Genomic DNA, 23,668 nt, shown 5'->3' with positions numbered 1-23,668 from the left:
CAGGGGGTGCAGTTTCAGGGAAGGTGGTCAAGTCAGGAAGTCGTCCTTCCAATAAACATCCTGGAACTCAGGGCTGTCTACAACACCCTTCAGCAGTCCGCATTTCTTCTTCAGAATCAGGTTATTCAGGTCCAGTCGGACAATGTGACGTACATAAACCGACAGGGCGGAACGAAAACAGAGCCGCAATGTCAGAGGTGTCAAGAATTCTCCTCTGGGTGAAAACTCATGCTGTGGCTTTGTCGGCGGTTTTCATCCCGGGAGTAGACAACTGGGAAGCAGACTTCCTCAGCAGACACGACCTGCACCTGGGGGAATGGGGCCTTCACCCGGAGGTGTTCCAGTGGTTGGCACGTCGGTGGGGATATCCACAAATCGACATGGCCTCTCGACTCAACAAGAAGCTCAAGCGGTATTGTTCCAGGTTGAGAGTCCCACAAGCAGAGGCGGTAGACGCTCTGACAACTCCGTTGGTCTATCAGCTGGTGTACGTATTTCCCCCACTTCCTCTGATCCCGAGAATTCTAAAAAGAATAAAAGGGAAAAGGTTCAAGCAATTCTCATTGCTCCGGACTGGCCATGAAGGGCCTGGTATGAGGATCTTCTCGAGATGCTCCTCGAGATGCTCCTCGAAGATCCGTGGCCTCTATCTCTTCGCGAGGATCTTCTGCAACAGGGCCCGTTCATCTATCACGACTAAGCGCAGCTACGTTTAACGGCATGGAAGTTGAACGGCTGATTTTAGCCAGGAGAGGAATTCCTGACAAGGTCATCCCGACTATGATCCAAGTCAGAAAGGGGTTGACGTGTAAACATTACCACTGTATCTGGAGGAAATATGTCTCTTGGTGTGAGAGCAGACAATATTCTGCGGTGGAATTACATCTGGGACGTTTCCTGCTTTTTCTGCAGTCGGGAGTGGATGCGGGCCTACGTCTAGTCTCCATAAAAGTCCATATTTCGGCCTTGTCTATTTTCTTTCAGAAACAATTGGCTTCTCTCCCTGAGGTCCAGACGTTCTTGAAAGGTGTGCTACACATCCAACTTCCCATGTTGCCTACCACGGCACCTTGGGATCTCAATTTGGTGCTGCAGTTCCTCCATTTGGACTGGTTTGAACCGTTACAGGAGGTAGACGGAAAGTACCACACATAGAAGACCGTCACACTGTTGGAATTGGCTTCAGCAAGACGTGTGTCGGAGTTGGGGGCGTTGTCTTACAAGAGCCCCTACCTAATTTTCCATGAGGACAGAGCTGAACTCAGGTCTCGTCAGCAATTTCTTCCTAAGGTGGTGTCTGTGTTTCACATTAACCAACCTTTCTGCTGCGGGGTACACTGGGCTTCACATGGAATGGGCAATGGGGTGTAGAGTAGGATCTTGATCCGAGGCACCAACAGGCTCAAAGCTTTGACTGTTCCCAGAATGCATAGCGCCGCCTCCTATATCACCCCGCCTCTCAGTTTTGTAGTTGGTGCTGCAGTAGCAGGCACTTAACAGAGGGGCTGCTCCAGGCAGCCCTAAGAAGAGCTTTTTTTCTGAGGAAAAAAGTGAAGGGCAGCAGCAGTGTTACATGTCAGTGGACAGTCACTGCTGCAGCTCCAGCTCTCCCCAGCGGCGCTGTACACTCCCGAGCCCTGGTTGCCGGGTAACTACAGCAGGAGGCTCCGGTTTTCTTCTTGTCAGGTACACACGATGGGGGCTCTCCGGGATCGCGTGGCCGCGCTTCGGGAGGTGGTAAGTGGGTCCCGCTTGCGGGACCCGGTCTTTATCGCGATCTGACGCGGTCAGTGGGAGGCGGGCCGCGCGCGCTGGCGGTGGACACTGTGGCTATACACACTGCCGGTGTTGCTGAAGCCACAGATACCTATGAGGCGAATATAGCAGCTTTGGGCTCTGGTTCTGGAGGCGCCTTGCCCCCCAGTGGGACGGTGGCAACAGGGGCAAATAATGACCTGCCGTGGGCCGCTTTTTCCACGCTTCTGCATACGCTTGTTCATAAACTAACACCCCCTATGGGACCCTCAATGCCGGTACAACCGTTTGTGGTCCCTGCAGCTAACCTGCCAGTCCCTGACTACTAAAAAGTCTGACCATCGCTCGCCTACGTCCAAGGGGTCCTCTAAGCGAGCGCTGGTCTCCTCACAATCCACTGCTGTCACTGACACCTTGTCGGATGAAGACGGCACTTACACTGACCCCACAGGTTCTGCCTCAGATGCGGCTGATGGGGAGGGTGGTTCACATGTGGATGTTCCTGATCTCTTGGAGGCTATTAAGTTAATTTTACAGATTACGGATGATCCGTTCCTCCTAAGAAACCAGATAGGTTCAAGCGTCAGAAAGTGATTAAACAAGTTTTACCGCACTCTGACCACCTAATTGATATACGTCAGGAACCCTGGGAAAACTCGGGTACGAAGTTTGTGCCTCAAAAGAAGATGCTGGCTCACTATCCCCTCGCGCCGGAGCTTTCTAAGAATTGGGAAACTCCTGCTCCAGTGGACTCGCATGTGGCTAGGGTGGTGGTTTCCTCAGCTCTACCGGTCACCACTGTCACGTCTCTAAAAGAGCCTACGGATAAACGTGTGAAGGGTTGTCTGAAAGCGATTTACACCCTCACGGGTGCTGCACAAAGGCCCACTATTGCAGCTACTTGGGCTGCAGAGGCCATTGAAGCATGGGCCTTGGAGTTAGATGCTGAAATCTCCTCTGACCATGCTAGACAATGCTTGTCTTATATTGTCACAGCGTCTCGTTATATTAAAGAGGCGGCTTCTGATGCCGGTATCCTGGCAGCCAAGGCCTCTACTACGACAGTCCTGGCTCGCCGGATATTGTGGCTGAGATCCTGGTCTGTGGATCTGGACTCTAGAAAAACCCTGGAGGTACTCCCTTTTAAGGGAGATATTCTGTTTGGGGAGGATTTAAATAAGATTGTGGCTGACTTGGCTACTGCCAAAACTGCCTGTCTGCCAAGTACTGCTCCTTCTGTGTCGAAGGCTAAAGGTACTTCCTTTCGCCCCTTTCTTCCTTCAGGTAAAGCAAAAGGTCAGGCATACAACAAGCAGGCCCGCACTTCCAAACCTGGTAAGCCTAAGCCCAAAAGAGCCTGGGCAGCCCGTCAGCCAGCTTCCAAGACAGATAAGCCTGCCGCATGACGGGGCGGGCCTCCCTCTGGGGGGGTCCCAGGGTGGGGGGCCGGCTTCTAGGGTATACCCAGGAATGGTTGAAGACCACTTCAGATGCCTGGGTACGGGAAGTCGTCACTCGAGGTTACGCCATAGCCTTCAAAAACCGACCCCCTCATCGATTTTGCCAGACAGATGTCCCGTTGGAGAAGACAAAGGCAAACACTCTACATTCGGTGGTACAGACCCTCCTGGATACAGGAGTCGTAGTACAGGTGCCTCTTGCGCAGAGGGGCCGGGTGTACTATTCTCCGCTGTTTCTAGTCCCGAAACTGAATGGGTCCTCCCGGCCCATTCTCAACCTCAAGGCATGAACAGGTTTGTGAAGGTTTCCAAGTTCCGGATGGAAACCCTTCGCTCTATAGTTCTGGCCTTGGAACCTGGGGACTTCATGGTCTCCCTGGATATACAGGATGCTTACCTGCATACTCATATAGCAGTGTCTCATCAGCAATACCTGAGATTTGCGATTGGCAACTGCCATTACCAGTTTCGGGCGTTGCCTTTTAGTTTAACAATGGCTCCGCGAGTCTTTACAAAAGTCATGCCGGTGATGACGGTGGTACTCCGCCGTCAAGGGGTCAGGATACTGCCGTATTTGGACGACTTGTTAATCCTGGCAAATTCCCCAGAACTTCTCCTGCGTCATCTAGATGTGACGGTCTGGTTTCTGCAAGCCCACGGGTGGCTCATCAACTGGAAGAAGTCATCCCTGATCCCTGCTCAGAGCATGGTGCATCTGGGAGCACTATTGGACACTCTCACAACCAGCGGTTGTTCCTGTCTCAGGAGAAAGTCCTGAAACTTCAGGACAGGATTCGTTGCTTCTTATCTCGTCCGCAAGTGTCGATACATTCGGCGATGCAGGTGCTGGGCCTCATGGTGTCAGCATTCGACATGCTGGAGTACGCTCAATTTCACTCTCGCCCTTTCCAGAGGCTGATTCTAGCCAAATGGGACGGCCTGCCTCACCAGATCAGGTCTCAAATGATCTCATTGACTCCGGAGGTCTGTCTGTCGCTGCTCTGGTGGCTCCGGGACCAACAACTGTGCAGGGGCCGTCCGTTCTGGATATCCGACTGGGTCCTGTTGATGACAGATGCCAGTCTAAGAGGTTGGGGCGCGGTGCTGGAGCAACACTCCCTTCAGGGGCGGTGGAGCAAGGAGGAGTCGCACCTCTCGATCAATATTCTGGAGTTGCGGGCGGTCTTCAATGCCTTGAACCTAGCCCAGCATTTAATTCAGAACCGTCCTGTTCAAGTACAGTCTGACAACGCCACCACAGTGGCTTACATAAATCATCAAGGCGGCACTCGAAGCCGACTAGCAATGAAGGAAGTCTCACGGATTCTACAGTGGGCAGAACGCCATCTACCAGCCATATCGGCAATATTCATTCCGGGAGTCCTGAATTGGGAAGCGGACTTTCTCAGTCGTCAGGACGTGCATGCCGGCGAGTGGGGCCTCCATCCAGAAGTGTTTCAACTGCTAGTGGAAAGGTGGGGCCTTCCAGACGTAGATCTGATGGCACCTCGACACAATCACAAGGTTCCGGTCTTCGGAGCAAGGACAAGGGATCCTTGAGCAGCATTCGTGGATGCGCTGGCGGTACCGTGGAGGTTTCGGCTGCCGTACGTGTTCCCTCCGGTGTCACTCCTGCCTAGGGTAATTCGGAAGTTCAAGCAAGAAAAAGCAATTCTGCTTCTCATAGCTCCAGCATGGCCCAGACGGCACTGGTTCTCAGACCTGCAATGCCTATCGTCAGAGCGTCCAATTCTACTTCCACAACGCCCTGACCTCCTCGTTCAGGGCCCCTGTGTCTACCAGGACCTAGCCCGGCTGTCTTTGACGGCGTGGCTCTTGAAGCTTCCTTCTTAAGGGCTAAAGGGTTTTCTGAGGCGGTCATTCAAACTATGTTGCAGGCCCGGAAACCGGCTTCAGCTCGGATTTACTATAGGGTCTGGCATTCTTACTTTGTTTGGTGCGCATCTAACGATTATGACGCTTCCAAGTTTAGTATAGCCAAGTTGTTGGCGTTTCTTCAGCAGGGCCTGGACTTAGGCCTGTGTCTGGCCTCCCTCAAGGTTCAAATATGTGCCTTGTCGGTGTGGTTTCAGAGAAAAATTGCGACCTTACCTGATGTGCATACCTTTACTCAGGGCGTGTTGCGTATCCAACCTCCCTATGTCCCGCCTGTGGCTCCTTGGGACTTGTCGGTGGTTTTGGAGGCGTTACAAGAGTCTCCGTTTGAACCTCTTGGTTTAGCTGACCTTAAGTGGCTTTCCCTTAAGGTGGTGTTTCTGCTGGCTATTGCTTCAGCTAGAAGAGTGTCGGATTTGGGTGCCTTGTCCTGTAGTTCCCCATATCTGATATTTCACCGTGAAAGGGCGGTTCTTAGGACTCGTCCCGGCTATCTACCTAAGGTGGGTTCTTCGTTCCACCTTAATCAGGAGATTGTAGTTTCGGCACTTGTTTCTCCTGATCTGTCTCCCAAAGAGCGGTCTTTGGATGTGGTGCGGGCTCTCCGTATCTATGTGAAGAGAATTGCTCCTATTAGGAAATCTGATTCTCTTTTTGTTGTGTTTGGGTTTCACAAACGGGGCTGGCCTGCTCACAAGCAAACTCTGGCCAGATGGATTAGAATGGTGATTGCACATGCTTATGTGAAGGCTGGTCTCTCTGTTCCTGATCACATTAAGGCCCATTCTACTCGGTCTGTTGGACCTTCTTGGGCGACCCAACGTGGTGCGACCCTTGAACAATTGTGCAAGGCGGCTACATGGTCCTCTGTGAACACGTTCATAAGGTTCTATGCCTTCGATACTGCCGCTTCCCAGGATGCTTCCTTTGGACGCCGGGTTCTTGTGCCCGCTACAGTGCGTCCCCATTGTCCATTCCTTGTGGAGCCCAGTGTACCCCGTAGCAGAAAACGAGTTTTATGGTAAGAACTTACCTTTGTTAAAACTCTTTCTGCGAGGTACACTGGGCTCCACAAGGCGCCCACCCTGACGCACTTAGCTTCTTTGGGTTGGTATGGCATTAGCCGCTGACACGTCTCCTGTCGTGAGAATGCGGTGTTGTGGCTACTAACCGTTGTCGTCTCTTTTCCTGCTACTGCATTGGACTGGTTAACTAAAATCTGAGATCCTGTGCAGGGAGGCGGGGTGATATAGGAGGCGGCGCTATGCATTCTGGGAACAGTCAAAGCTTTGAGCCTGTTGGTGCCTCGGATCAAGATCCTACTCTACATCCCATTGTCCATTCCTTGTGGAGCCCAGTGTACCTCGCAGAAAGAGTTTTAACAAAGGTAAGTTCTTACCATAAAACTCGTTATATTGTGGTTCCGGTTGGTACAGACACCTCTGGTACTTCAAAGTCTTTGGATGTTGTAAGGGCCTTGAAGGTATATGTAAAGTGAACTGCTTGTCACAGGAAATCGGACTCGCTGTTCGTTCTCTATGATCCCAATAAAATTGAGTGTCCTGTTTCTAAGCAGTCAGTTGCACGCTGGATCAGGCTCACTATCCAGCATGCTTATTCCACGGCAGGCGTGCCGGTTCCAAAATCTGCTCAGGCCGACTCTACTAGGTTGGTGAGTTCTACTTGGGCAGCTGGCCGTGGTGTCTCTGCTTTACAGCTCTGCCGAGCAGCTACTTGGTCAGGTTCGAACATGTTTGCTAAATTTTACAAGTTCGTTACTTTGACCAAACTGAGTGTCCTCAGAGGCCAATCAGTTATGCAGGAATCTCAGCACTCTCCCACCCGGTTTGGGAGCTTCGGTACTTCCCCAGGGCACTAAATGGATTCCCAGTATCCCCTAGGACGTAAGAGAAAATAGGATTTTAATTACCTACCGGTAAATCCTTTTCTCGTAGTTCGTAGGGGATACTGGGCGCCCGCCCATTGCTTCGTACTTCCTACACTGTTACTTGGTTAAGTAATGTTTGGTTCAGCTGTTGCTGTTACTGTTTACAAGTGTTGATTAGCATGGCTTTCTTCTTGTTATGGTTGTGCTGGTTCAAAATCTCACCACTTTCCTTTTCTATATCCTTCTCTCAAAGTATATCCGTCTACTCGGGCACAGTTTCCTAAACTGAGTCTGGTAGGGGAGGCATAGAGGGAGGAGCCAGCACACCTAATCAAACTTCTATAGTGCCCATGGCTCCTAGTGGACCCGTCCATACCCTATGGTACTAAATGGAATCCCAGTATCCCCCACGGACTGAGTAAAGCATTTACCGGTAGGTAATTCAAATCCTATTTTTCCGTATTTTGGAATAATTGCATACTACTATTATTATTATTATTATTATTATTATTATTATTATTATTATTATTATTATTATTATACATTTTTTTATTTTTTTAATAATTATTATTATCCTTCTTTATTTATATGGCGCCGCAAGGGTTCCGCAGCGCCCAATTACAGAGTACATAAACAAATAATCACACAGGAAAACAGCAACTTACAGTTGACTACAATATAGGACAAGTACAGGGTAAATAAACATAGCTACATCAGCAGGTGACACTGGAATAAGTATCAGGTGGCAGAAGACTGCTGGATTTGGTGCAGTTGAAGATTATTAAAGTAAGAAAAAGTATAAGCACATGAGGAAAGAGGGCCCTACTCGTGAGAGCTTACATTCCAAAGGGGTGGGGTAGACAGACGGGGTGAAACAGATGGGGTACATAGAGAGCGTGCAACAGAGGGTTAGGATGAGATTTGGCTGGTTTTGGTGAAGAAGTGGGTTTTGAGAGCCCGTTTGAAGTTTTGTAGAGAGGTGGAGAGTCTGAGGGGGAGAGGTAGGGAATTCCAGAGAAGTGGTGTAGCACGTGAAAAATCTTGGAGGCAGGAGTGGGAGGTAGTAATCCGTAGGCAGGAGAGTCGGCGTGCATTAGCAAAGCGAAGAGGACGGGTGGGAGTGTACAGGGAGATGAGGTCAGAGATGTAGATGGGAGAGGAGTGGGTGAGGGCTTTGTAAGGGAGTGTGAGAAGCTTGAAATGGATTCTGAAAGGGAAGGGGAGCCAGTGAAGGGCTTGTAAGAGAGGAGAGGTGGACGTAGTGCATTTGGTGAGGAAAATGAGCCGGACAGCAGCATTGAGGATATATTGGAGTGGGGAGAGGTATTTTGTCAGGAATGCCAGTCAGGAGGATATTACAGTAGTCCAGTCTTGAGATGACCAGTGAGTGGATAAGAGTCTTAGTAGCATCCTGGGTCAGAAAGGGGTCTGATCCTGGAAATATTTTTTAGATGAAAACGGCAGGTTTGTGAGAGGTGATGAATGTGTGGTTTTGAAGGAGAGGGAGGAGTCAAGAATTACTCCAAGACAGCGTACTTGGGGGCAAGAGGAGATAGTTGTGCCATCAATAGATAATGAGACTGTAGGTGGTGAGGTTATGCTGGAGGGAGGCAAGATGATCAGCTCAGTCTTAGACATGTTAAGTTTAAGAGCGCTGGGACATCCAAACAGAGATAGCAGAGAGACCGTTGGAGATACGAGTGAGGAGAGCAGGGGAGAGGTCTGGAGAGGAAAGATAGATTTGAGTATCATCAGCATAGAGATGATATTGGAAACCAAAAGAACTAATGAGCTTACCTAGTGAGGACGTATAGAGAGAGAAAAGAAGAGGACCAAGGACAGAACCTTGGGGTACACCTACAGTTAGTGGAAGTGAGGGGGAGATGGAGTCATGAGAGGAGACAGAGAATGAACGGTCAGAGAGGTAGGAAGACAGCCAAGAGAGGCAGTATCACACAGACCAGTGGAGTGAAGGATTTGCAGTAGGAGAGGATGGTCCACAGTGTCAAAAGCAGCAGAGAGATCAAGTAGAATAAGTAGAGAGTAGTGTCCCTTAGATTTAGCAGCATGGAGGTCATTGCATACTTTTGTAAGGGCCGTTTCAGTGGAGTGGAGAGGATGGAAGCCAGACTGAAATGTGTCAAGCAGTGAATGTGAGGAAAGAAAGGAAGTAAGGCGGTTGTAGACAATACGCTGTAGGAGTTTGGAGATAAAAGGGAGGAGAGAGATGGGTCGGTAGTTGGAGAGAGTGTTTGGATCAAGGGTAGGTTTTTTTAAGAATGGGAGAGATGAGTACATGCTTGAAGGCAGAGGGGACAGTGCCTGATGAGAGGGAGAAGGTGGGAAAGATGGGAACAGGCAGAAGGAGAGAGGTAGCGGAGGGAGGAGGCGGGAGGGGATAGGGTCAAGTGGTGAGGGGCCAGGAACGAATGAGGGCCTTGACTTCCTCACCAGATGCATGGGAGAAAGATGTCAGATTTGGTGAGAGGGATGGGGAGGGGTGGTAAGGGATAGGAGGAGGCTGGTTACTGATGGTCTGGTGTGATGTCCTGATGTATGGAGTCAATTTTGGATGTGAAGTAAGTGGCAAAGTCAAGAGCAGAGAGTGAGGAAGGGAGACGAGGTGGAGGTGGGCAGAGGAGTGAGTTGAGAGTGGCAAAGAGGCGCCGGGGTTTGAAGACTGGGAGGAGATGAGGTTCTTGAAGTATGACTGTTTAGCAAGAGAAAGGGCAGCACTGAAGGATGAGAGCATAAGTTTGAAATGGAGGAAGTCTGCCTTAGAGCGTGATTTCCTCCAGTGTCGTTCAACAGTATGTGAGCATTTTTTCAGATATCTGGTGCATTTGGTGTGCCAGAATTGAGGCGTTAATTTGCGAGGGTGAATAGTGGTTGGTGGAGCGACAGAGTCGAGCAGAAGCAAGGGATGCATTGTATATGGAAGTGGCTTGTTCAGGGCATGAGAGAGAAGCGAGTCAAACGGAGGAAAGGAATGTGGTGTCAATAGCCTCAATGTTACGCTTAGTGATGGTAGCCTTAGGAGGTAGAGATGGGGAAGCAGAGAGAGAGGTTAAAGGAGAGCAGGTGGTCGTCAGAGAGGGGAAATGCGGATCATGGCGTTGGGATCCAAGTCTAAGCACAGAATGCATTTATATTTCATATACACCTTAAACACACAGCCTGAAGGTAATTTTAGACAATATTTTTAACTTTGCATTAAACAAACTTTGTGTACATTCACACAATTCATTTGTTTCATATACACCTTATACACACAGCCTGAAAGGGTAATTTAATACAATATTTTTAATAACTTTGTGTATTAAACAAAGTTTGTGTACATTAAGCTATCAGAAAACAAAGATTTCACTATCTTGGTCTCACTCAAAAAATTCCGTATTTTGAAATATTTGGATATGGGATACTCAACCTGTAATATGCTGGAATGCCTAAGCAAATCCACGCCTTTAGACTTATAGCTGCTATTTTAATACTTTTTACTTTTACATATTTGTGTTTACCTTTTTTTTCAGTTAAGGATGACTCTAATCACACAATAGGGGTGGAATTTGGCTCAAAGATTATAAACGTTGGTGGTAAATATGTGAAATTACAGATCTGGGACACAGCAGGACAAGAGAGATTCAGGTATGAATGCTTGTTACCTTTTGTTTGCTTTTAAAGTGCTTTCAAGTTGATTTGCACCTAAAACAAAGCAAATATTAGATACTAAAAGGAATCTACAAGTTTAGGTTCGAGTCAGCGTGTAGTGTTCACGGCCTGGGGAATATTTCACTGTGCTATTAAATTTAATGGGGGAGGGGGTTGTTTGCTGTTTCTGTCTATACACAGATCTAATTCAGTATAACTGTATATCTTAATATTATGGTGAGACATCGGAGAATCCAGCTGTATCATACGGTATACAAACACAAATATCACGTACTTGTCTACATTGTGTGTGGGGTATGGCACCATGTAACACATAATTGTAGTGCTGCCCTCTTATTGATATGATGGTCAATCACATCATAAAGCATCGGGACCACTCCCTTTGCTCCGATAGTCTGATTTCTTTAAAGTCTGGGAGAGCTCCCCAATATTAATGATTCTAGCTTTCCAGAACATACGGAGCATAATAATAGGACGTCAGAGAAAAGATGTTCCTAAGTGGATGCTGGGACTCCGTAAGGACCATGGGGAATAGCGGCTCCGCAGGAGACTGGGCACAACTAAAGAAAGCTTTAGGACTACCTGGTGTGCACTGGCTCCTCCCTCTATGACCCTCCTCCAGACCTCAGTTAGAATCTTGTGCCCGGCTGAGCTGGATGCACACTAGGGGCTCTCCTGAGCTCCTAGAAAATAAAGTATATTTTAGGTTTTTATTTTCAGTGAGATCTGCTGGCAACAGACTCACTGCTACGAGGGACTAAGGGGAGAAGAAGCGAACCTACCTGATTGGAGCTAGTTTGGGCTTCTTAGGCTACTGGACACCATTAGCTCCAGAGGGATCGAACACAGGACCCGACCTCGATCGTTCGGTCCCGGAGCCGCGCCGCCGTCCCCCTTACAGAGCCAGAAGCATGAAGATGGTCCTGAAAATCGGCGGCAGAAGACTTCGGTCTTCAACAAGGTAGCGCACAGCACTGCAGCTGTGCGCCATTGCTCCTCATGCACACCTCACACTCCGGTCACTGATGGGTGCAGGGCGCTGGGGGGGGGGCGCCCTGAGCAGCAATATTAACACCTTGGCTGGCAAATTAATCACAATATATAGTCCTAGAGGCTATATATGTGAAAAATACCCCTGCCAGAGATCCATAAAAAGCGTGAAAAAGTCAGCCGAAAAAGGGGCGGGGCTATCTCCCTCAGCACACTGGCGCCATTTTCTCTTCACAGTGCAGCTGGAAGACAGCTCCCCAGGCTCTCCCCTGTAGTTTTCAGGCTCAAAGGGTTAAAAAGAGAGGGGGGGCACTAAATTTCGGCGCAAAATTGTGTATTATAGCAGCTATAAGGGAAAAATCACTGTGGGAAGTGTGAATCCCTGTATTATATAGCGCTCTGGTGTGTGCTGGCATACTCTCTCTCTGTCTCCCCAAAGGACTTGTGGGGTCCTGTCCTCAGTCAGAGCATTCCCTGTGTGTGTGCGGTGTGTCGGTACGGCTGTGTCGACATGTTTGATGAGAGAGGTTACGTGGAAGGCGGAGCAGATGCCGATAAATGTGATGTCGCCCCCTGTGGGGCCGACACCAGAGTGGATGGATAGGTGGAAGGTATTAACAGACAGTGTCAACTCCTTACATAAAAGGCTGGATGACGTAACAGCTGTGGGACAGCCGGCTTCTCAGCCCGCGCCTGCCCAGGCGTCTCAAAGGCCATCAGGGGCTCAAAAAACGCCCGCTACCTCAGATGGCAGACACAGATGTCGACACGGAGTCTGACTCCAGTGTCGACGAGGTTGAGACATATACACAATCCACTAGGAACATCCGTTGCATGAGCTCGGCAATGAAAAATGTATTACACATTTCTGACATTAACCCGAGTACCACAAAACAGGGGTTTTATGTTTGGGGAGAAAAAGCAACCAGTGTTTTGTTCCCCCATCAGATGAGTGAATGAAGTGTGTGAAGAGGCGTGGGTTCCCCCGATAAGAAACTGGTAATTTCTAAAAGTTACTGATGGCGTACCCTTTCCCGCCAGAGGATAGGTCACGTTGGGAGATATCCCCTAGGGTGGATAAGGCGCTCACACGTTTGTCAAAAAAGTGGCACTGCCGTCTTAGGATACGGCCACTTTGAAGGAGCCTGCTGATAAAAAACAGGAGGCTATCCTGAAGTCTGTATATACACACTCAGGTACTATACTGAGACCTGCAATTGCCTCAGCATGGATAGTGCTGCTGCAGCGGGGTCTGTTACCCTGTCAGGACAGGGATACTATTTGGCTAACCATAGAGCATATTAAAGACGTAGTCTTATATATGAGGGATGCACAGAGGGATATTTGCCGGCTGGCATCCAGAATTAATGCAATGTCCATTCTGCCAGGAGGGTATTAGGGACCCGGCAGTGGACAGGTGATGCTGACTTTAAAAGGCACATCTGCCTTATAAGGGTGAGGAATTGTTGGGGATGGTCTCTGGGACCTCGTATCCACAGCAACAGCTGGGAAGAAATTTTTTTTTTTACCTCCAGGTTTCCTCACAGCCTAAGAAAGCACTGTATTATCAGGTACAGCCCTTTCGGCTTCAGAAAAGCAAGCGGGTGAAAGGCGCTTCCTTTCTGCACAGAGTCAAGGGAAGAGGGAAAAAAGCTGCACCAGACAGCCAGTTCCCAGGATCAAAAATCTTCCCCCGGTTCCTCTGAGTCCGCCGCATGACGCTGGGGCTCCACAGGTGGAGCCAGGTGCGGTGGGGGCGCGTTTCGGGAACTTCAGCGACCAGTGGGCTCGCTCACAGGTGGATCCCTGGGTTCTGCAAGTAGTATCACAGGGATACAAGATGGAGTTCGAGGCGACTCCCCCTCGCCGTTACCTCAAATCAGCCTTGCCTGCTGCCCTCGGAGAAAGGGGAGGTAGTACTGGCGGCAATTCACAAGCTGTACTTCCAGCTGGGGATAATCAAGGTACCCCTCCTTCAACAAGGCCGGGGTTACTATTCCACAATGTTTGTGGTACCGAAATCAGTCGGTTCGGTGAGACCCATTCTAAAATTGAAATCCTTGAACACTTATATACGAAGGTTCAAGTTCAAAATGGAATCGCTCAGGGCGGTTATTGCAAGCCTGGAAGAAGGGGATTACATGGTATCACTGGACATCAAGGATGCTTACCTGCATGTCCCCATTTACCCTCCTCACCAGGAGTACCTCGGGATTGTGGTACAGGACTGTCATTACCAATTCCAGACGTTGCCGTTGGTCTGTCCCCGGCACCGAGGGTATTTACCAAGGTAATGGCCGAAATGATGATACTCCTTCAAAAAGGGAGTTATAATTATCCCTACTTGGACGATCTCCTTATAAAGGCGAGGTCCAGGGAGCAGTTCTTGGTAGGAGTAGCACTATCTCGGGAAGTGCTACAACAGCACGGCTGGATTCTGAATATTCCAAAGTCGCAGCTGGTTCCTACGACGCGTCTACTGTTCCTGGGTATGGTTCTGGACACAGAACAGGAAAAAGTGTTTCTCACAGAGGAGAAGGCCAAGGAGTTGTCATCTCTAGTCAGAGACCTCCTAAAACAAATACAGGTGTCGGTGCATCAATGCACGCGAGTCCTGGGTAAGATGGTAGCTTCTTACGAAGAAATTCCATTCGGCAGGTTCCATGCAAGGATCTTCCAGTGGGATCTGTTGGACAAGTGGTCCGGGTCGCATTTTCAGATGCATCGGCTGATAACCCTGTCTCCAAGGGCCAGGGTGTCGCTGTTGTGGTGGCTGCAGAGTGCTCATCTTCTAGAGGGCAGCAGATTTGGCATACAGGACTGGGTCCTGGTGACCACGGATGCCAGCCTTCGAGGCTGGGGGGCAGTCACACAGGGAAGAAACTTTCAAGGACTATGGTCGAGTCAGGAGACTTCCCTACACATAAATATTCTGGAACTAAGGGCCATTTACAATGCCCTAAGTTAGGCTAGACCCCTGCTTCAACACCAGCTGGTGCTGATCCAGTCAGACAACATCACGGCGGTCGCCCATGTATACCAACAGGGCGGCAAAAGAAGCAGGATGGCGATGGCAGAAGCCACAAGGATTTTCCAATGGGCGGAAAATCATGTGTTAGCACTGTCAACAGTGTTCATTTCCGGAGTGGACAACTGGGAAGCAGACTTTCTCAGCTGGCACGACTTCCACCCGGGAGAGTGGGGATTTCATCCAGAAGTCTTCCAAATGATTGTACACCATTGGGAAAGGCCACAGGTGGACATGATGGCGTCCCGCCTCAACAAAAAGCTAAAAAGATATTGCGCCAGGTCAAGGGACCCTCTGGTGACACCGTGGGTGTACCAGTCGGTTTATGTGTTCCCTCCTCTTCCTCTCATACCCAAGGTACTGAGGATAATAAGAAAAAGAGGAGTAAGAACTATACTCATTGTTCCGGATTGGCCAAGAAGAGCTTGGTACCCGGAACTTCAAGAAATGATCTCAGAGGACCCATGGCCTCTGCCGCTCAGACAGGACCTGCTGCAGCAGGGGCCCTGTCTGTTCCAAGACTTACCGCGGCTGCGTTGACGGCATGGCGGTTGAACACCGATCCTGAAGGAAAAGGGCATTCCAGAGGAAGTCATTCCTACGCTGATTAAAGCTAGGAAAGAAGTGACCACAAACCATTATCACCGCATTTGGCGAAAATATGTTGCGTGGTGTGAGGCCAGGAAGGCCCCAACGGAGGAATTTCAGCTGGGCCGTTTTCTGCACTTCCTACAGTCAGGGGTGACTATGGGCCTAAAATTGGGTTCCATTAAGGTCCAGATTTCGGCTCTATCGATTTTCTTCCAGAGAGAACTGGCTTCACTACCTGAAGTTCAGACTTTTGTTAAGGGAGTGCTGCATATTCAGCCTCCTTTTGTGCCTCCAGTGGCACCTTGGGATCTCAACGTGGTGTTGGATTTCCTAAAGTCACATTGATTTGAGCCACTTAAAACCGTGGAATTAAAATATCTCACGTGGAAAGTGGTCATGTTGTTGGCCTTGGCTTCGGCCAGGCGTGTGTCAGAATTGGCGGCTTTGTCATGTAAAAGCCCTTATCTGATTCTCCATATGGATAGGGCAGAATTGAGGACTCGTCCCCAGTTTCTCCCTAAGGTGGTATCAGCTTTTCATTTGAACCAACCTATCGTGATGCCTGCGGCTACTAAAGACTTGGAGGCTTCCAAGTTGTTGGACGTAGTCAGGGCCCTGAGAATTTATGTTTCCAGGACAGCTAGTGTCAGGAAAACTGACTCGTTGTTTATCCTGTATGCACCCAACAAGCTGGGTGCTCCTGCTTCACAGCAGACTATTGCTCGCTGGATCTGTAGTACGATTCAGCTTGCACATTCTGCGGCTGGACTGTCGCATCCTAAATCAGTGAAAGCCATTCCACGAGGAAGGTGGGCTCTTCTTGGGCGGCTGCTCGAGGGGTCTCTGCTCTACAACTTTGCCGAGCAGCTACTTGGTCGGGGTCAAGCACATTTGCTAAATTCTACAAGTTTGACACCCTGGCTGAGGAGGACCTAGAGTTTGCCCATTCGGTGCTGCAGAGTCATCCGCACTCTCCCGCCCGTTTGGGAGCTTTGGTATAATCCCCATGGTCTTTACGGAGTCCCAGCATCCACTTAGGACGTCAGAGAAAATAAGATTTTACTCACCGGTAAATCTATTTCTCGTAGTCCGTAGTGGATGCTGGGCGCCCATCCCAAGTGCGGATTGTCTGCAATACTTGTATATAGTTATTGTTTAACTAAAGGGTTATTGTTGAGCCATCTGTTGAGTGGCTCAGTTATTATTCATACTGTTAACTGGGTATAGTATCACGAGTTATACGGTGTGATTGGTGTGGCTGGTATGAGTCTTACCCGGGATTCAAAATCCTTCCTTATTGTGTCAGCTCTTCTGGGCACAGTATCCTAACTGAGGTCTGGAGGAGGGTCATAGGGGGAGGAGCCAGTGCACACCAGGTAGTCCTAAAGCTTTCTTTAGTTGTGCCCAGTCTCCTGCGGAGCCGCTATTCCCTATGGTCCTTACGGAGTCCCAGCATCCACTACGGACTACGAGAAATAGATTTACCGGTGAGTAAAATCTTATTTTAGTGTTATCCAAATTTTCCAGTAATGGTTAATACTTGGATCAGCATATAAAGAATATTGTTATACCTACAGTTTTTAAAATTAATCTTTCAGAACTAGTGTAGGGGCCAGTCTAAATAACTATGGCATACAGACTTGTGCCACTGTACCAGACTGTCTCCGAAGGTAGAAAGCTGGAGTCATTTCCTTTTTGCATCCAATTCCTGTGACCCATGTAGCCATTCTTTTCCCTGCCAATTTACTAGACCATTAGTTACCTCATTTTTTTGCTTTCAGTTTGTGTGTTTTAAAATGTGATTTTAATAATCCGTCTACATTAGGGGCAACCGTCCCACCTTTGTGACACCTCCTGATATAATTGGAATACTGTATTATTTTTTTTCCAGCTTGCTGCTTTATTTTTTGTGCCAGCTAGTTGTGCTTTGGGGAATGTGCACCTATTTGTATAAATAATAGGATGAGATGGTCTAATGCACAGGTTTTTGTCCGGAGAAGGAATGGACCTGTTATTATGCAGAGAAATGAAAATATCTGCCCTATCACCATCGGAGATTAACACACTGTGGAAAAAAAAATCTATTTTAAATCGTACTTGTTTTTTTTTGTTTTTGCTTGCAAATAAGTATTCTCTATTCAGGTATAAAGTATACCAGGTTAGGAGCATATTCATCAGTGATTACATATGCATATTACATTGCCATGAATGTAAGTTAGTTGTAGATCTTTTAGTTCCACCCAACAATATATGGAACAGTTATGATAGGGGTTTAGTGTTCATTGGACTTTTATATAGCATTTTTAATTAAGCAGAATGTTCGCTATGTAATTTAATCATAACACATAATATTTTTTTTCTTTTAAATACAGCATATATACGTGTGTGTACACTTCATTTTGATGCCTCTTATACCTCCAAAACCTCAACATATTAATCTTTATTTCCCAGGTCTGTTACAAGAAGCTATTACAGAGGTGCTGCTGGTGCATTACTCGTATATGACATCACCAGGTAAATTATTTTGGGGGAAGGGGGTCTTGGACTGCACACCCTAATTTTAAACATGAGAGGTGCTACCATGCTGAGATTTGTAGTTACACACAACAATGAGAAAATGCAGATACAAACTCTAAATATTAAACACTGCTAATCGGAATAATTATAATATAATCTGCAATAGTAAATTTGAGGTGCTTAGCATCATTTTGACCCAAAAAATGGGTCCACCAACCATGACCAGGTGACCTCATCTTGGGCATAATATTGTAACACTTAATCTAGCACTTTGTTTTAGCACCTATTTGTTCTTTTACTACTTTTAATGCTCTAGGTATTACCTTTCATCTGTATAACACTCAACACATAGCTGCTGCTTAATTTAGCACTTTTTAACACTTAAACCTCTCACTAGTGTGTTTCCTTGGGGTGCAGATGGCTTGTACTTGCCTGGGCGGTCCCATTCCTTGGACTTGATCCTTAAAGTTAGGGACCCACCAGATGACTTCGCCTGGTCGCGGTTGGTGGGCCAATATATTTGGCCAAAAGTATGCCAAGTACCTCATTTACTATATCTTATATTGCTAATTTTACTATAATTATTCCGATTAGCAGTGTTTAGTATTTAGAGTATACACCTGCATTTTCTCTCATCACCAGTTAAATTATAAAATTGAATCTTAACATGTAGTTCTCAATGATACTAAAAGTATTTTTGCCCATATACAGAAAATACATTACAGACCTTAAAACTACATTACATAACTTAATAACTAAATTTTACTAGTCTGCGTCTTTGTTCTACTCATGGGACTGTTCCATACAGTTGTTTTTATACAAGTGCGTTCTGGTTCTCCTTTGAGTCCTGGACGAAAACTGTGGCTGTGTGATGAGCATGTGGACAAATCAATAACCACAATCTCCTTGACTACACCTTCTGAGTGAGCCTCCGTCTTAACCTCGCACCTTCCGCACAGCGGTTTTAAAGTGATGAACTTAAGTTTTTGTGTTTTTGTTATTTTTTTATTTGCTATCACTTACACATCCAGTAGATATTTTAATAGGTACCCCAGGGGTTAAAGTGGGGCAGAACTGCATTTTGGCGGTTGTATTTGGAGGCGGAACCGGCCCACCTTACACGGCCACAGCAATATGTACAGACAGTGCTGCGGCTGCCTGTTTGAAGGAGATTAGTGATTGTGCACCAAAGCCGAGCCACTCACCACCGTGCTTCCCACATCAATAGATGTGGCGAGCGGGCAGTACTGAATGGTGAGCGCCTCCCCTAGCCCCGCCTCCCCCATTCTGCCTCAGGCACTGGCAGTGATAGAAATGAGACTACACAGGTGACATCATCACACATCTGTCTGGGCTGCTGGGGGAAGATGAACCGCCAGTTTCCTGAGAGCATTAAAACCTCACAGGACCAACGCAGACAACCTGCAAGAGGAGGACTGAGTAGGACGGCACCAGAGAGGTAAGAACGAGCTGCATGACAGGCACTGCATAATGGAAGGCTAGTTATGCTGATTAGAGACAAGAATGATGTATTGTCAAGATGAAAATGCAGAAAAGACATTCATTAAAATGTATGGGTCAGTGTTTGCAAACTAAGCATTGTTATTCAGAATGTGCACAGAAAATGTAATGCTGCATTGAGAGTGGGATAAAAGTTTTATATGCACTGAAAGTGAGCAGATGAGGGTCCTTGTTAAATTTCTCTATACAAATTGCTTTCTGCCAACAGCAAGAGAAATCTATCCTAACGTATTAAAGGTAGATTAGCTGCATCAGGTGAGATAAATTGCATTGGGGAGGGGAGCTGTGTGACTGGAGACAAGCTGTGTAGAGAGGAGAAATCTGTATCGGGGAGAGTTGTGTCAGGGGGGAGATCTGAGCGAGGTCTAAAGCTGGGTACACACACGGCACGATCACATTGTGCCTGGCGGGGGAGCAGCATCGGGAAGTGCATTAACACTTGGCGATGCCGACGGTGACGAAAGGCGGTGCGGGGGCATCGCTAATGACAGCCCCAGATTTTCTTGCATGTTCAGAAGATCAGGGGCTGTCACTAGTGACCCGCGGGTGTGCGTATTGGCATCGGTCATACACACGGACCAATGTGCACGATGTGTAGTTCTGTTTGATCGGGAACGCCTACATCATGGCTGTAATCGACCCGTGTGTATGCAGCTTAAGATGTGTGTCGGGGGGGAAGAGCAGCGTGAAGGATAAGATGTGCACATAATCCAAGTCTAGCCAGATTGCAGAGTATCTTGGTGGAATATATGATCCAGTTACACAGCAATGTTGGCCTGGGGTCAGCAGGACGTGTGAGTGTAGAAAGAGAAAATATGTAAAGTTATGTGTGGACTGTATAAAAGGTAATTTGGTAGGATTATTTAAGAATGAGAAGCTGCCCGAGGAGGGGAATTCTCAAGGAACGCTTAAAGGTTTGGAGACTAGAGGAAAGTGTTGTGCATGGGAGAGCATTGCACATAGTGGGTGCTGCACATAAAGGGGGTAATTCCAAGTTGATCGCAGCAGGATTTTTGTTAGCAGTTGGGCAAAACCATGTGCACTGCAGGGGAGGCAGATACAACATGTGCAGAAAGAGTTAGATTTGGGTGGGTTATTTTATTTCTGTGCAGGGTAAATACTGGCTGCTTTATTTTTACACTGCAAATTAGATTGCAGATTGAACACACCACACCCAAATCTAAGTCTCTCTGCACATGTTAAATCTGCCTCCCCTGCAGTGCACATGGTTTTGCCCAACTGCTAATAAAAATCCTGCTGCGATCAACTTGGAATTACCCCCAAAGTGCTGTTACGTTGACTGGGAGCAGGTAATGTGTCTGTGTGTGTGTGTGTGTGTGTGTGTGTGTATATGAGAGATGCAGAAAAAAGATGTATGTTGTATTTTTGTTAATAGAATTATGTGGAAGTATTTTATATGGAAATCTGAAAATACAGGCAGCCTGTAGAGGGAGTGACAAAGCAGAGCAGTAGAAGATTAATGTTTAGGAAGTTGGGCAAGAAGGGGAGTGACCAGGGACGTGGCATCCACAAGGAAGGGGGGTGGGGGGGGGGGCTAGGTTTGGTGAGTTCCACCACCTCTCTAGGACCACTTTAAGCTCTAAGGTACACCCTTCTAATACAGGGTACGGGACTCCTTCCCTGCCCCCTTACTCCTAGCACCACCTGTTTTATTTGGATTTTTTTTATTTTTGAGGCATGGATTAATAAGGTTCTGTAAACACACCCTTCGAATACTGGGTAGGGGTCTCCTTCCCTGCCCGTTACTCCTAGAATCGCCTGATTTTATTTTTTTTATTTCTCTAACGTCCTAGTGGATGCTGGGGACTCCGTAAGGACCATGGAATAGACGGGCTCCGCAGGAGACATGGGTACTTTAAGAAAGAATTTAGATTCTGGTGTGCTCTGGCTCCTCCCTCTATGTCCCTCCTCCAGATCTCAGTTTGAATCTGTGCCCGGACGAGCTGGGTGCTGTTCAGTGAGCTCTCCTGAGCTTGCTGTAAGAAAGTATTTTGTTAGGTTTTTTTTCTCTGACGTCCTAGTGGATGCTGGGAACTCCGTAAGGACCATGGGGAATAGCGGCTCCGCAGGAGTCTGGGCACAACTAAAAGAAAGCTTTTAGACTACCTGGTGTGCACTGGCTCCTCCCACTATGACCCTCCTCCAAGCCTCAGTTAGATTTTTGTGCCCGGCCGAGCTGGATGCACACTAGGCGCTCTCCTGAGCTCTTAGAAAGAAAGTATAATTTAGGTTTTTTATTTTACAGTGAGACCTGCTGGCAACAGGCTCACTGCAACGACGGACTAAGGGGGAGAAGAAGCGAACCTACCTGCTTGCAGCTAGCTTGGGCTTCTTAGGCTACTGGACACCATTAGCTCCAGAGGGATCGACCGCATGGAACTGGCCTTGGTGTTCGGTCCCGGAGCCGCGCCGCCGTCCCCCTTACAGAGCCAGAAGCAAGAAGAAGTCCGAAAAATCGGCGGCATGAAGACTTCTGACTTCACCAAGGTAGCGCACAGCACTGCAGCTGTGCGCCATTGCTCCTCATACATACTTCACACTCCGGTCACTGAGGGTGCAGGGCGCTGGGGGGGGGCGCCCTGCGCAGCAATAAAAACACCTTGGCTGGCAAAACAATCACAATATATAGCCCCAGAGGCTATATATGTGATAATTACCCCTGCCAGAATCCTTAAAAAAGCAGGAGAAAAGTCCGCGAAAAAGGGGCGGAGCTATCTCTCTCAGCACACTGGCGCCATTTCTCCCTCACCGTTCCGCTGGAAGGAAGCTCCCTGGCTCTCCCCTGCAGTCTACACTACAGAAAAGGGTAAAAAAGAGAGGGGGGGCACTAAATTTAGGCGCAGTAAATATTATAGCAGCTATAGGGGACATAATTCAGTTAGTCCCTGCATTTTATAGCGCTCTGGTGTGTGCTGGCATACTCTCTCTCTGTCTCCCCAAAGGGCTTCTGTGGGGTCCTGTCCTCTATTAGAGCATTCCCGGTGTGTGTGCTGTGTGTCGGTACGGCTGTGTCGACATGTTTGATGAGGAAAATTATGTGGAGGCGGAGCAGATGCCCATAGAAGTGATGTCACCCCCTGCGGAGCAGACACCTGAGTGGATGGTTTTATGGAAGGAATTACGTGCAAGTGTCGACTCCTTACACAAAAAATTTGATGACCTGCCAAATGCGGGACAGCCGGCTTCTCAGCTCGTGCCTGCCCAGGTGTCTCAAAGGCCATCAGGGGCTCTAAAACGCCCGCTACCTCAGATGGCAGACGCAGATGTCGACACGGATACTGATACCAGTGTCGACGACGATGAGTCAAATCTAATGTCCACTAGGGCCATTCGTTGCATGATTGAGGCAATGAAGGAGGTATTACACATTTCGGATATAAACCCAGGTACCACTAAAAAGGGTATTATGTTTGGGGAAAAAAAACTACCCGTAGTTTTTCCCCCATCTGAAGAATTAAATGAAGTGTGTGAAGAAGCGTGGGCTTTCCCCGATAAAAGATTGGTAATCCCTAAAAAATTACTAATGGCGTTCCCTTTCCCGCCAGGGGATAGGGCACGTTGGGAAACACCTCCTAGGGTGGATAAAGCGCTCACACGTTTGTCTAAAAAGGTGGCACTTCCGTCTCCGGATACGGCCGCCCTAAAGGAGCCTGCGGATAGAAAGCAGGAGGCGATCCTGAAGTCTGTATATGCACACTCAGGCATTATACTTAGACCAGCTATTGCGTCAGCATGGATGTGCAGTGCTGCCGCTGCATGGTCAGATTCCCTGTCAGAAAATATTGACACCCTAGACAGGGACACTATTCTCCTAACCATAGAGCATATAAAAGACTCAGTCTTATACATGAGAGATGCACAGAGGGAGATCTGCCGGCTGGCATCTAAAATAAGTGCATTGTCCATTTCTGCTAGGAGAGGCTTATGGACTCGGCAGTGGACAGGGGATGCAGATTCCAAAAGGCACATGGAAGTTTTGCCTTATAAGGGTGAGGAGTTATTCGGGGATGGTCTCTCAGACCTAGTTTCCACAGCGACAGCTGGGAAATCAGCATTTTTACCCCAGGTTCCCTCACAGCCTAAAAAAGCGCCGTTTTATCAAGTACAGTCCTTTCGGACCCAGAGAAACAGGCGAGGAAAAGGCGGGTCCTTTCTGTCCAGAGGCAGAGGTAGGGGAAAAAGGCTGCAACAAACAGCAGGTTCCCTGGAGCAAAAGTCCTCCCCCCGCTTCTTCCAAATCCACCGCATGACGGTGGGGCTCCACAAGCGGAGCCAGGTACGGTGGGGGGCCGCCTCAAAAATTTCAGCGATCAGTGGGCTCGCTCACAGGTG

At 48.1% G+C, this 23,668-nt stretch overlaps 1 protein-coding gene across 1 annotated transcript in view; it reads left to right on the top strand.

Annotated features, from left to right (window-relative positions):
• LOC134910021 (ras-related protein Rab-4A) overlaps positions 1–23,668 on the top strand; it is a 308,271-nt gene that overhangs the window by 33,932 nt on the left and 250,671 nt on the right. Inside the window, exons 3-4 of the mRNA XM_063917561.1 lie at positions 10,530–10,644; positions 17,729–17,791. Coding sequence (XP_063773631.1) covers positions 10,530–10,644; positions 17,729–17,791 — 178 coding nt within the window. The remainder of the gene's footprint in view (positions 1–10,529; positions 10,645–17,728; positions 17,792–23,668) is intronic.

The sequence above is a fragment of the Pseudophryne corroboree genome, chromosome 4 (assembly GCF_028390025.1).
Source record: "Pseudophryne corroboree isolate aPseCor3 chromosome 4, aPseCor3.hap2, whole genome shotgun sequence".
Classification (NCBI taxonomy): domain Eukaryota; kingdom Metazoa; phylum Chordata; class Amphibia; order Anura; family Myobatrachidae; genus Pseudophryne; species Pseudophryne corroboree.
This window is presented reverse-complemented; position numbering and strand designations above follow the sequence as displayed.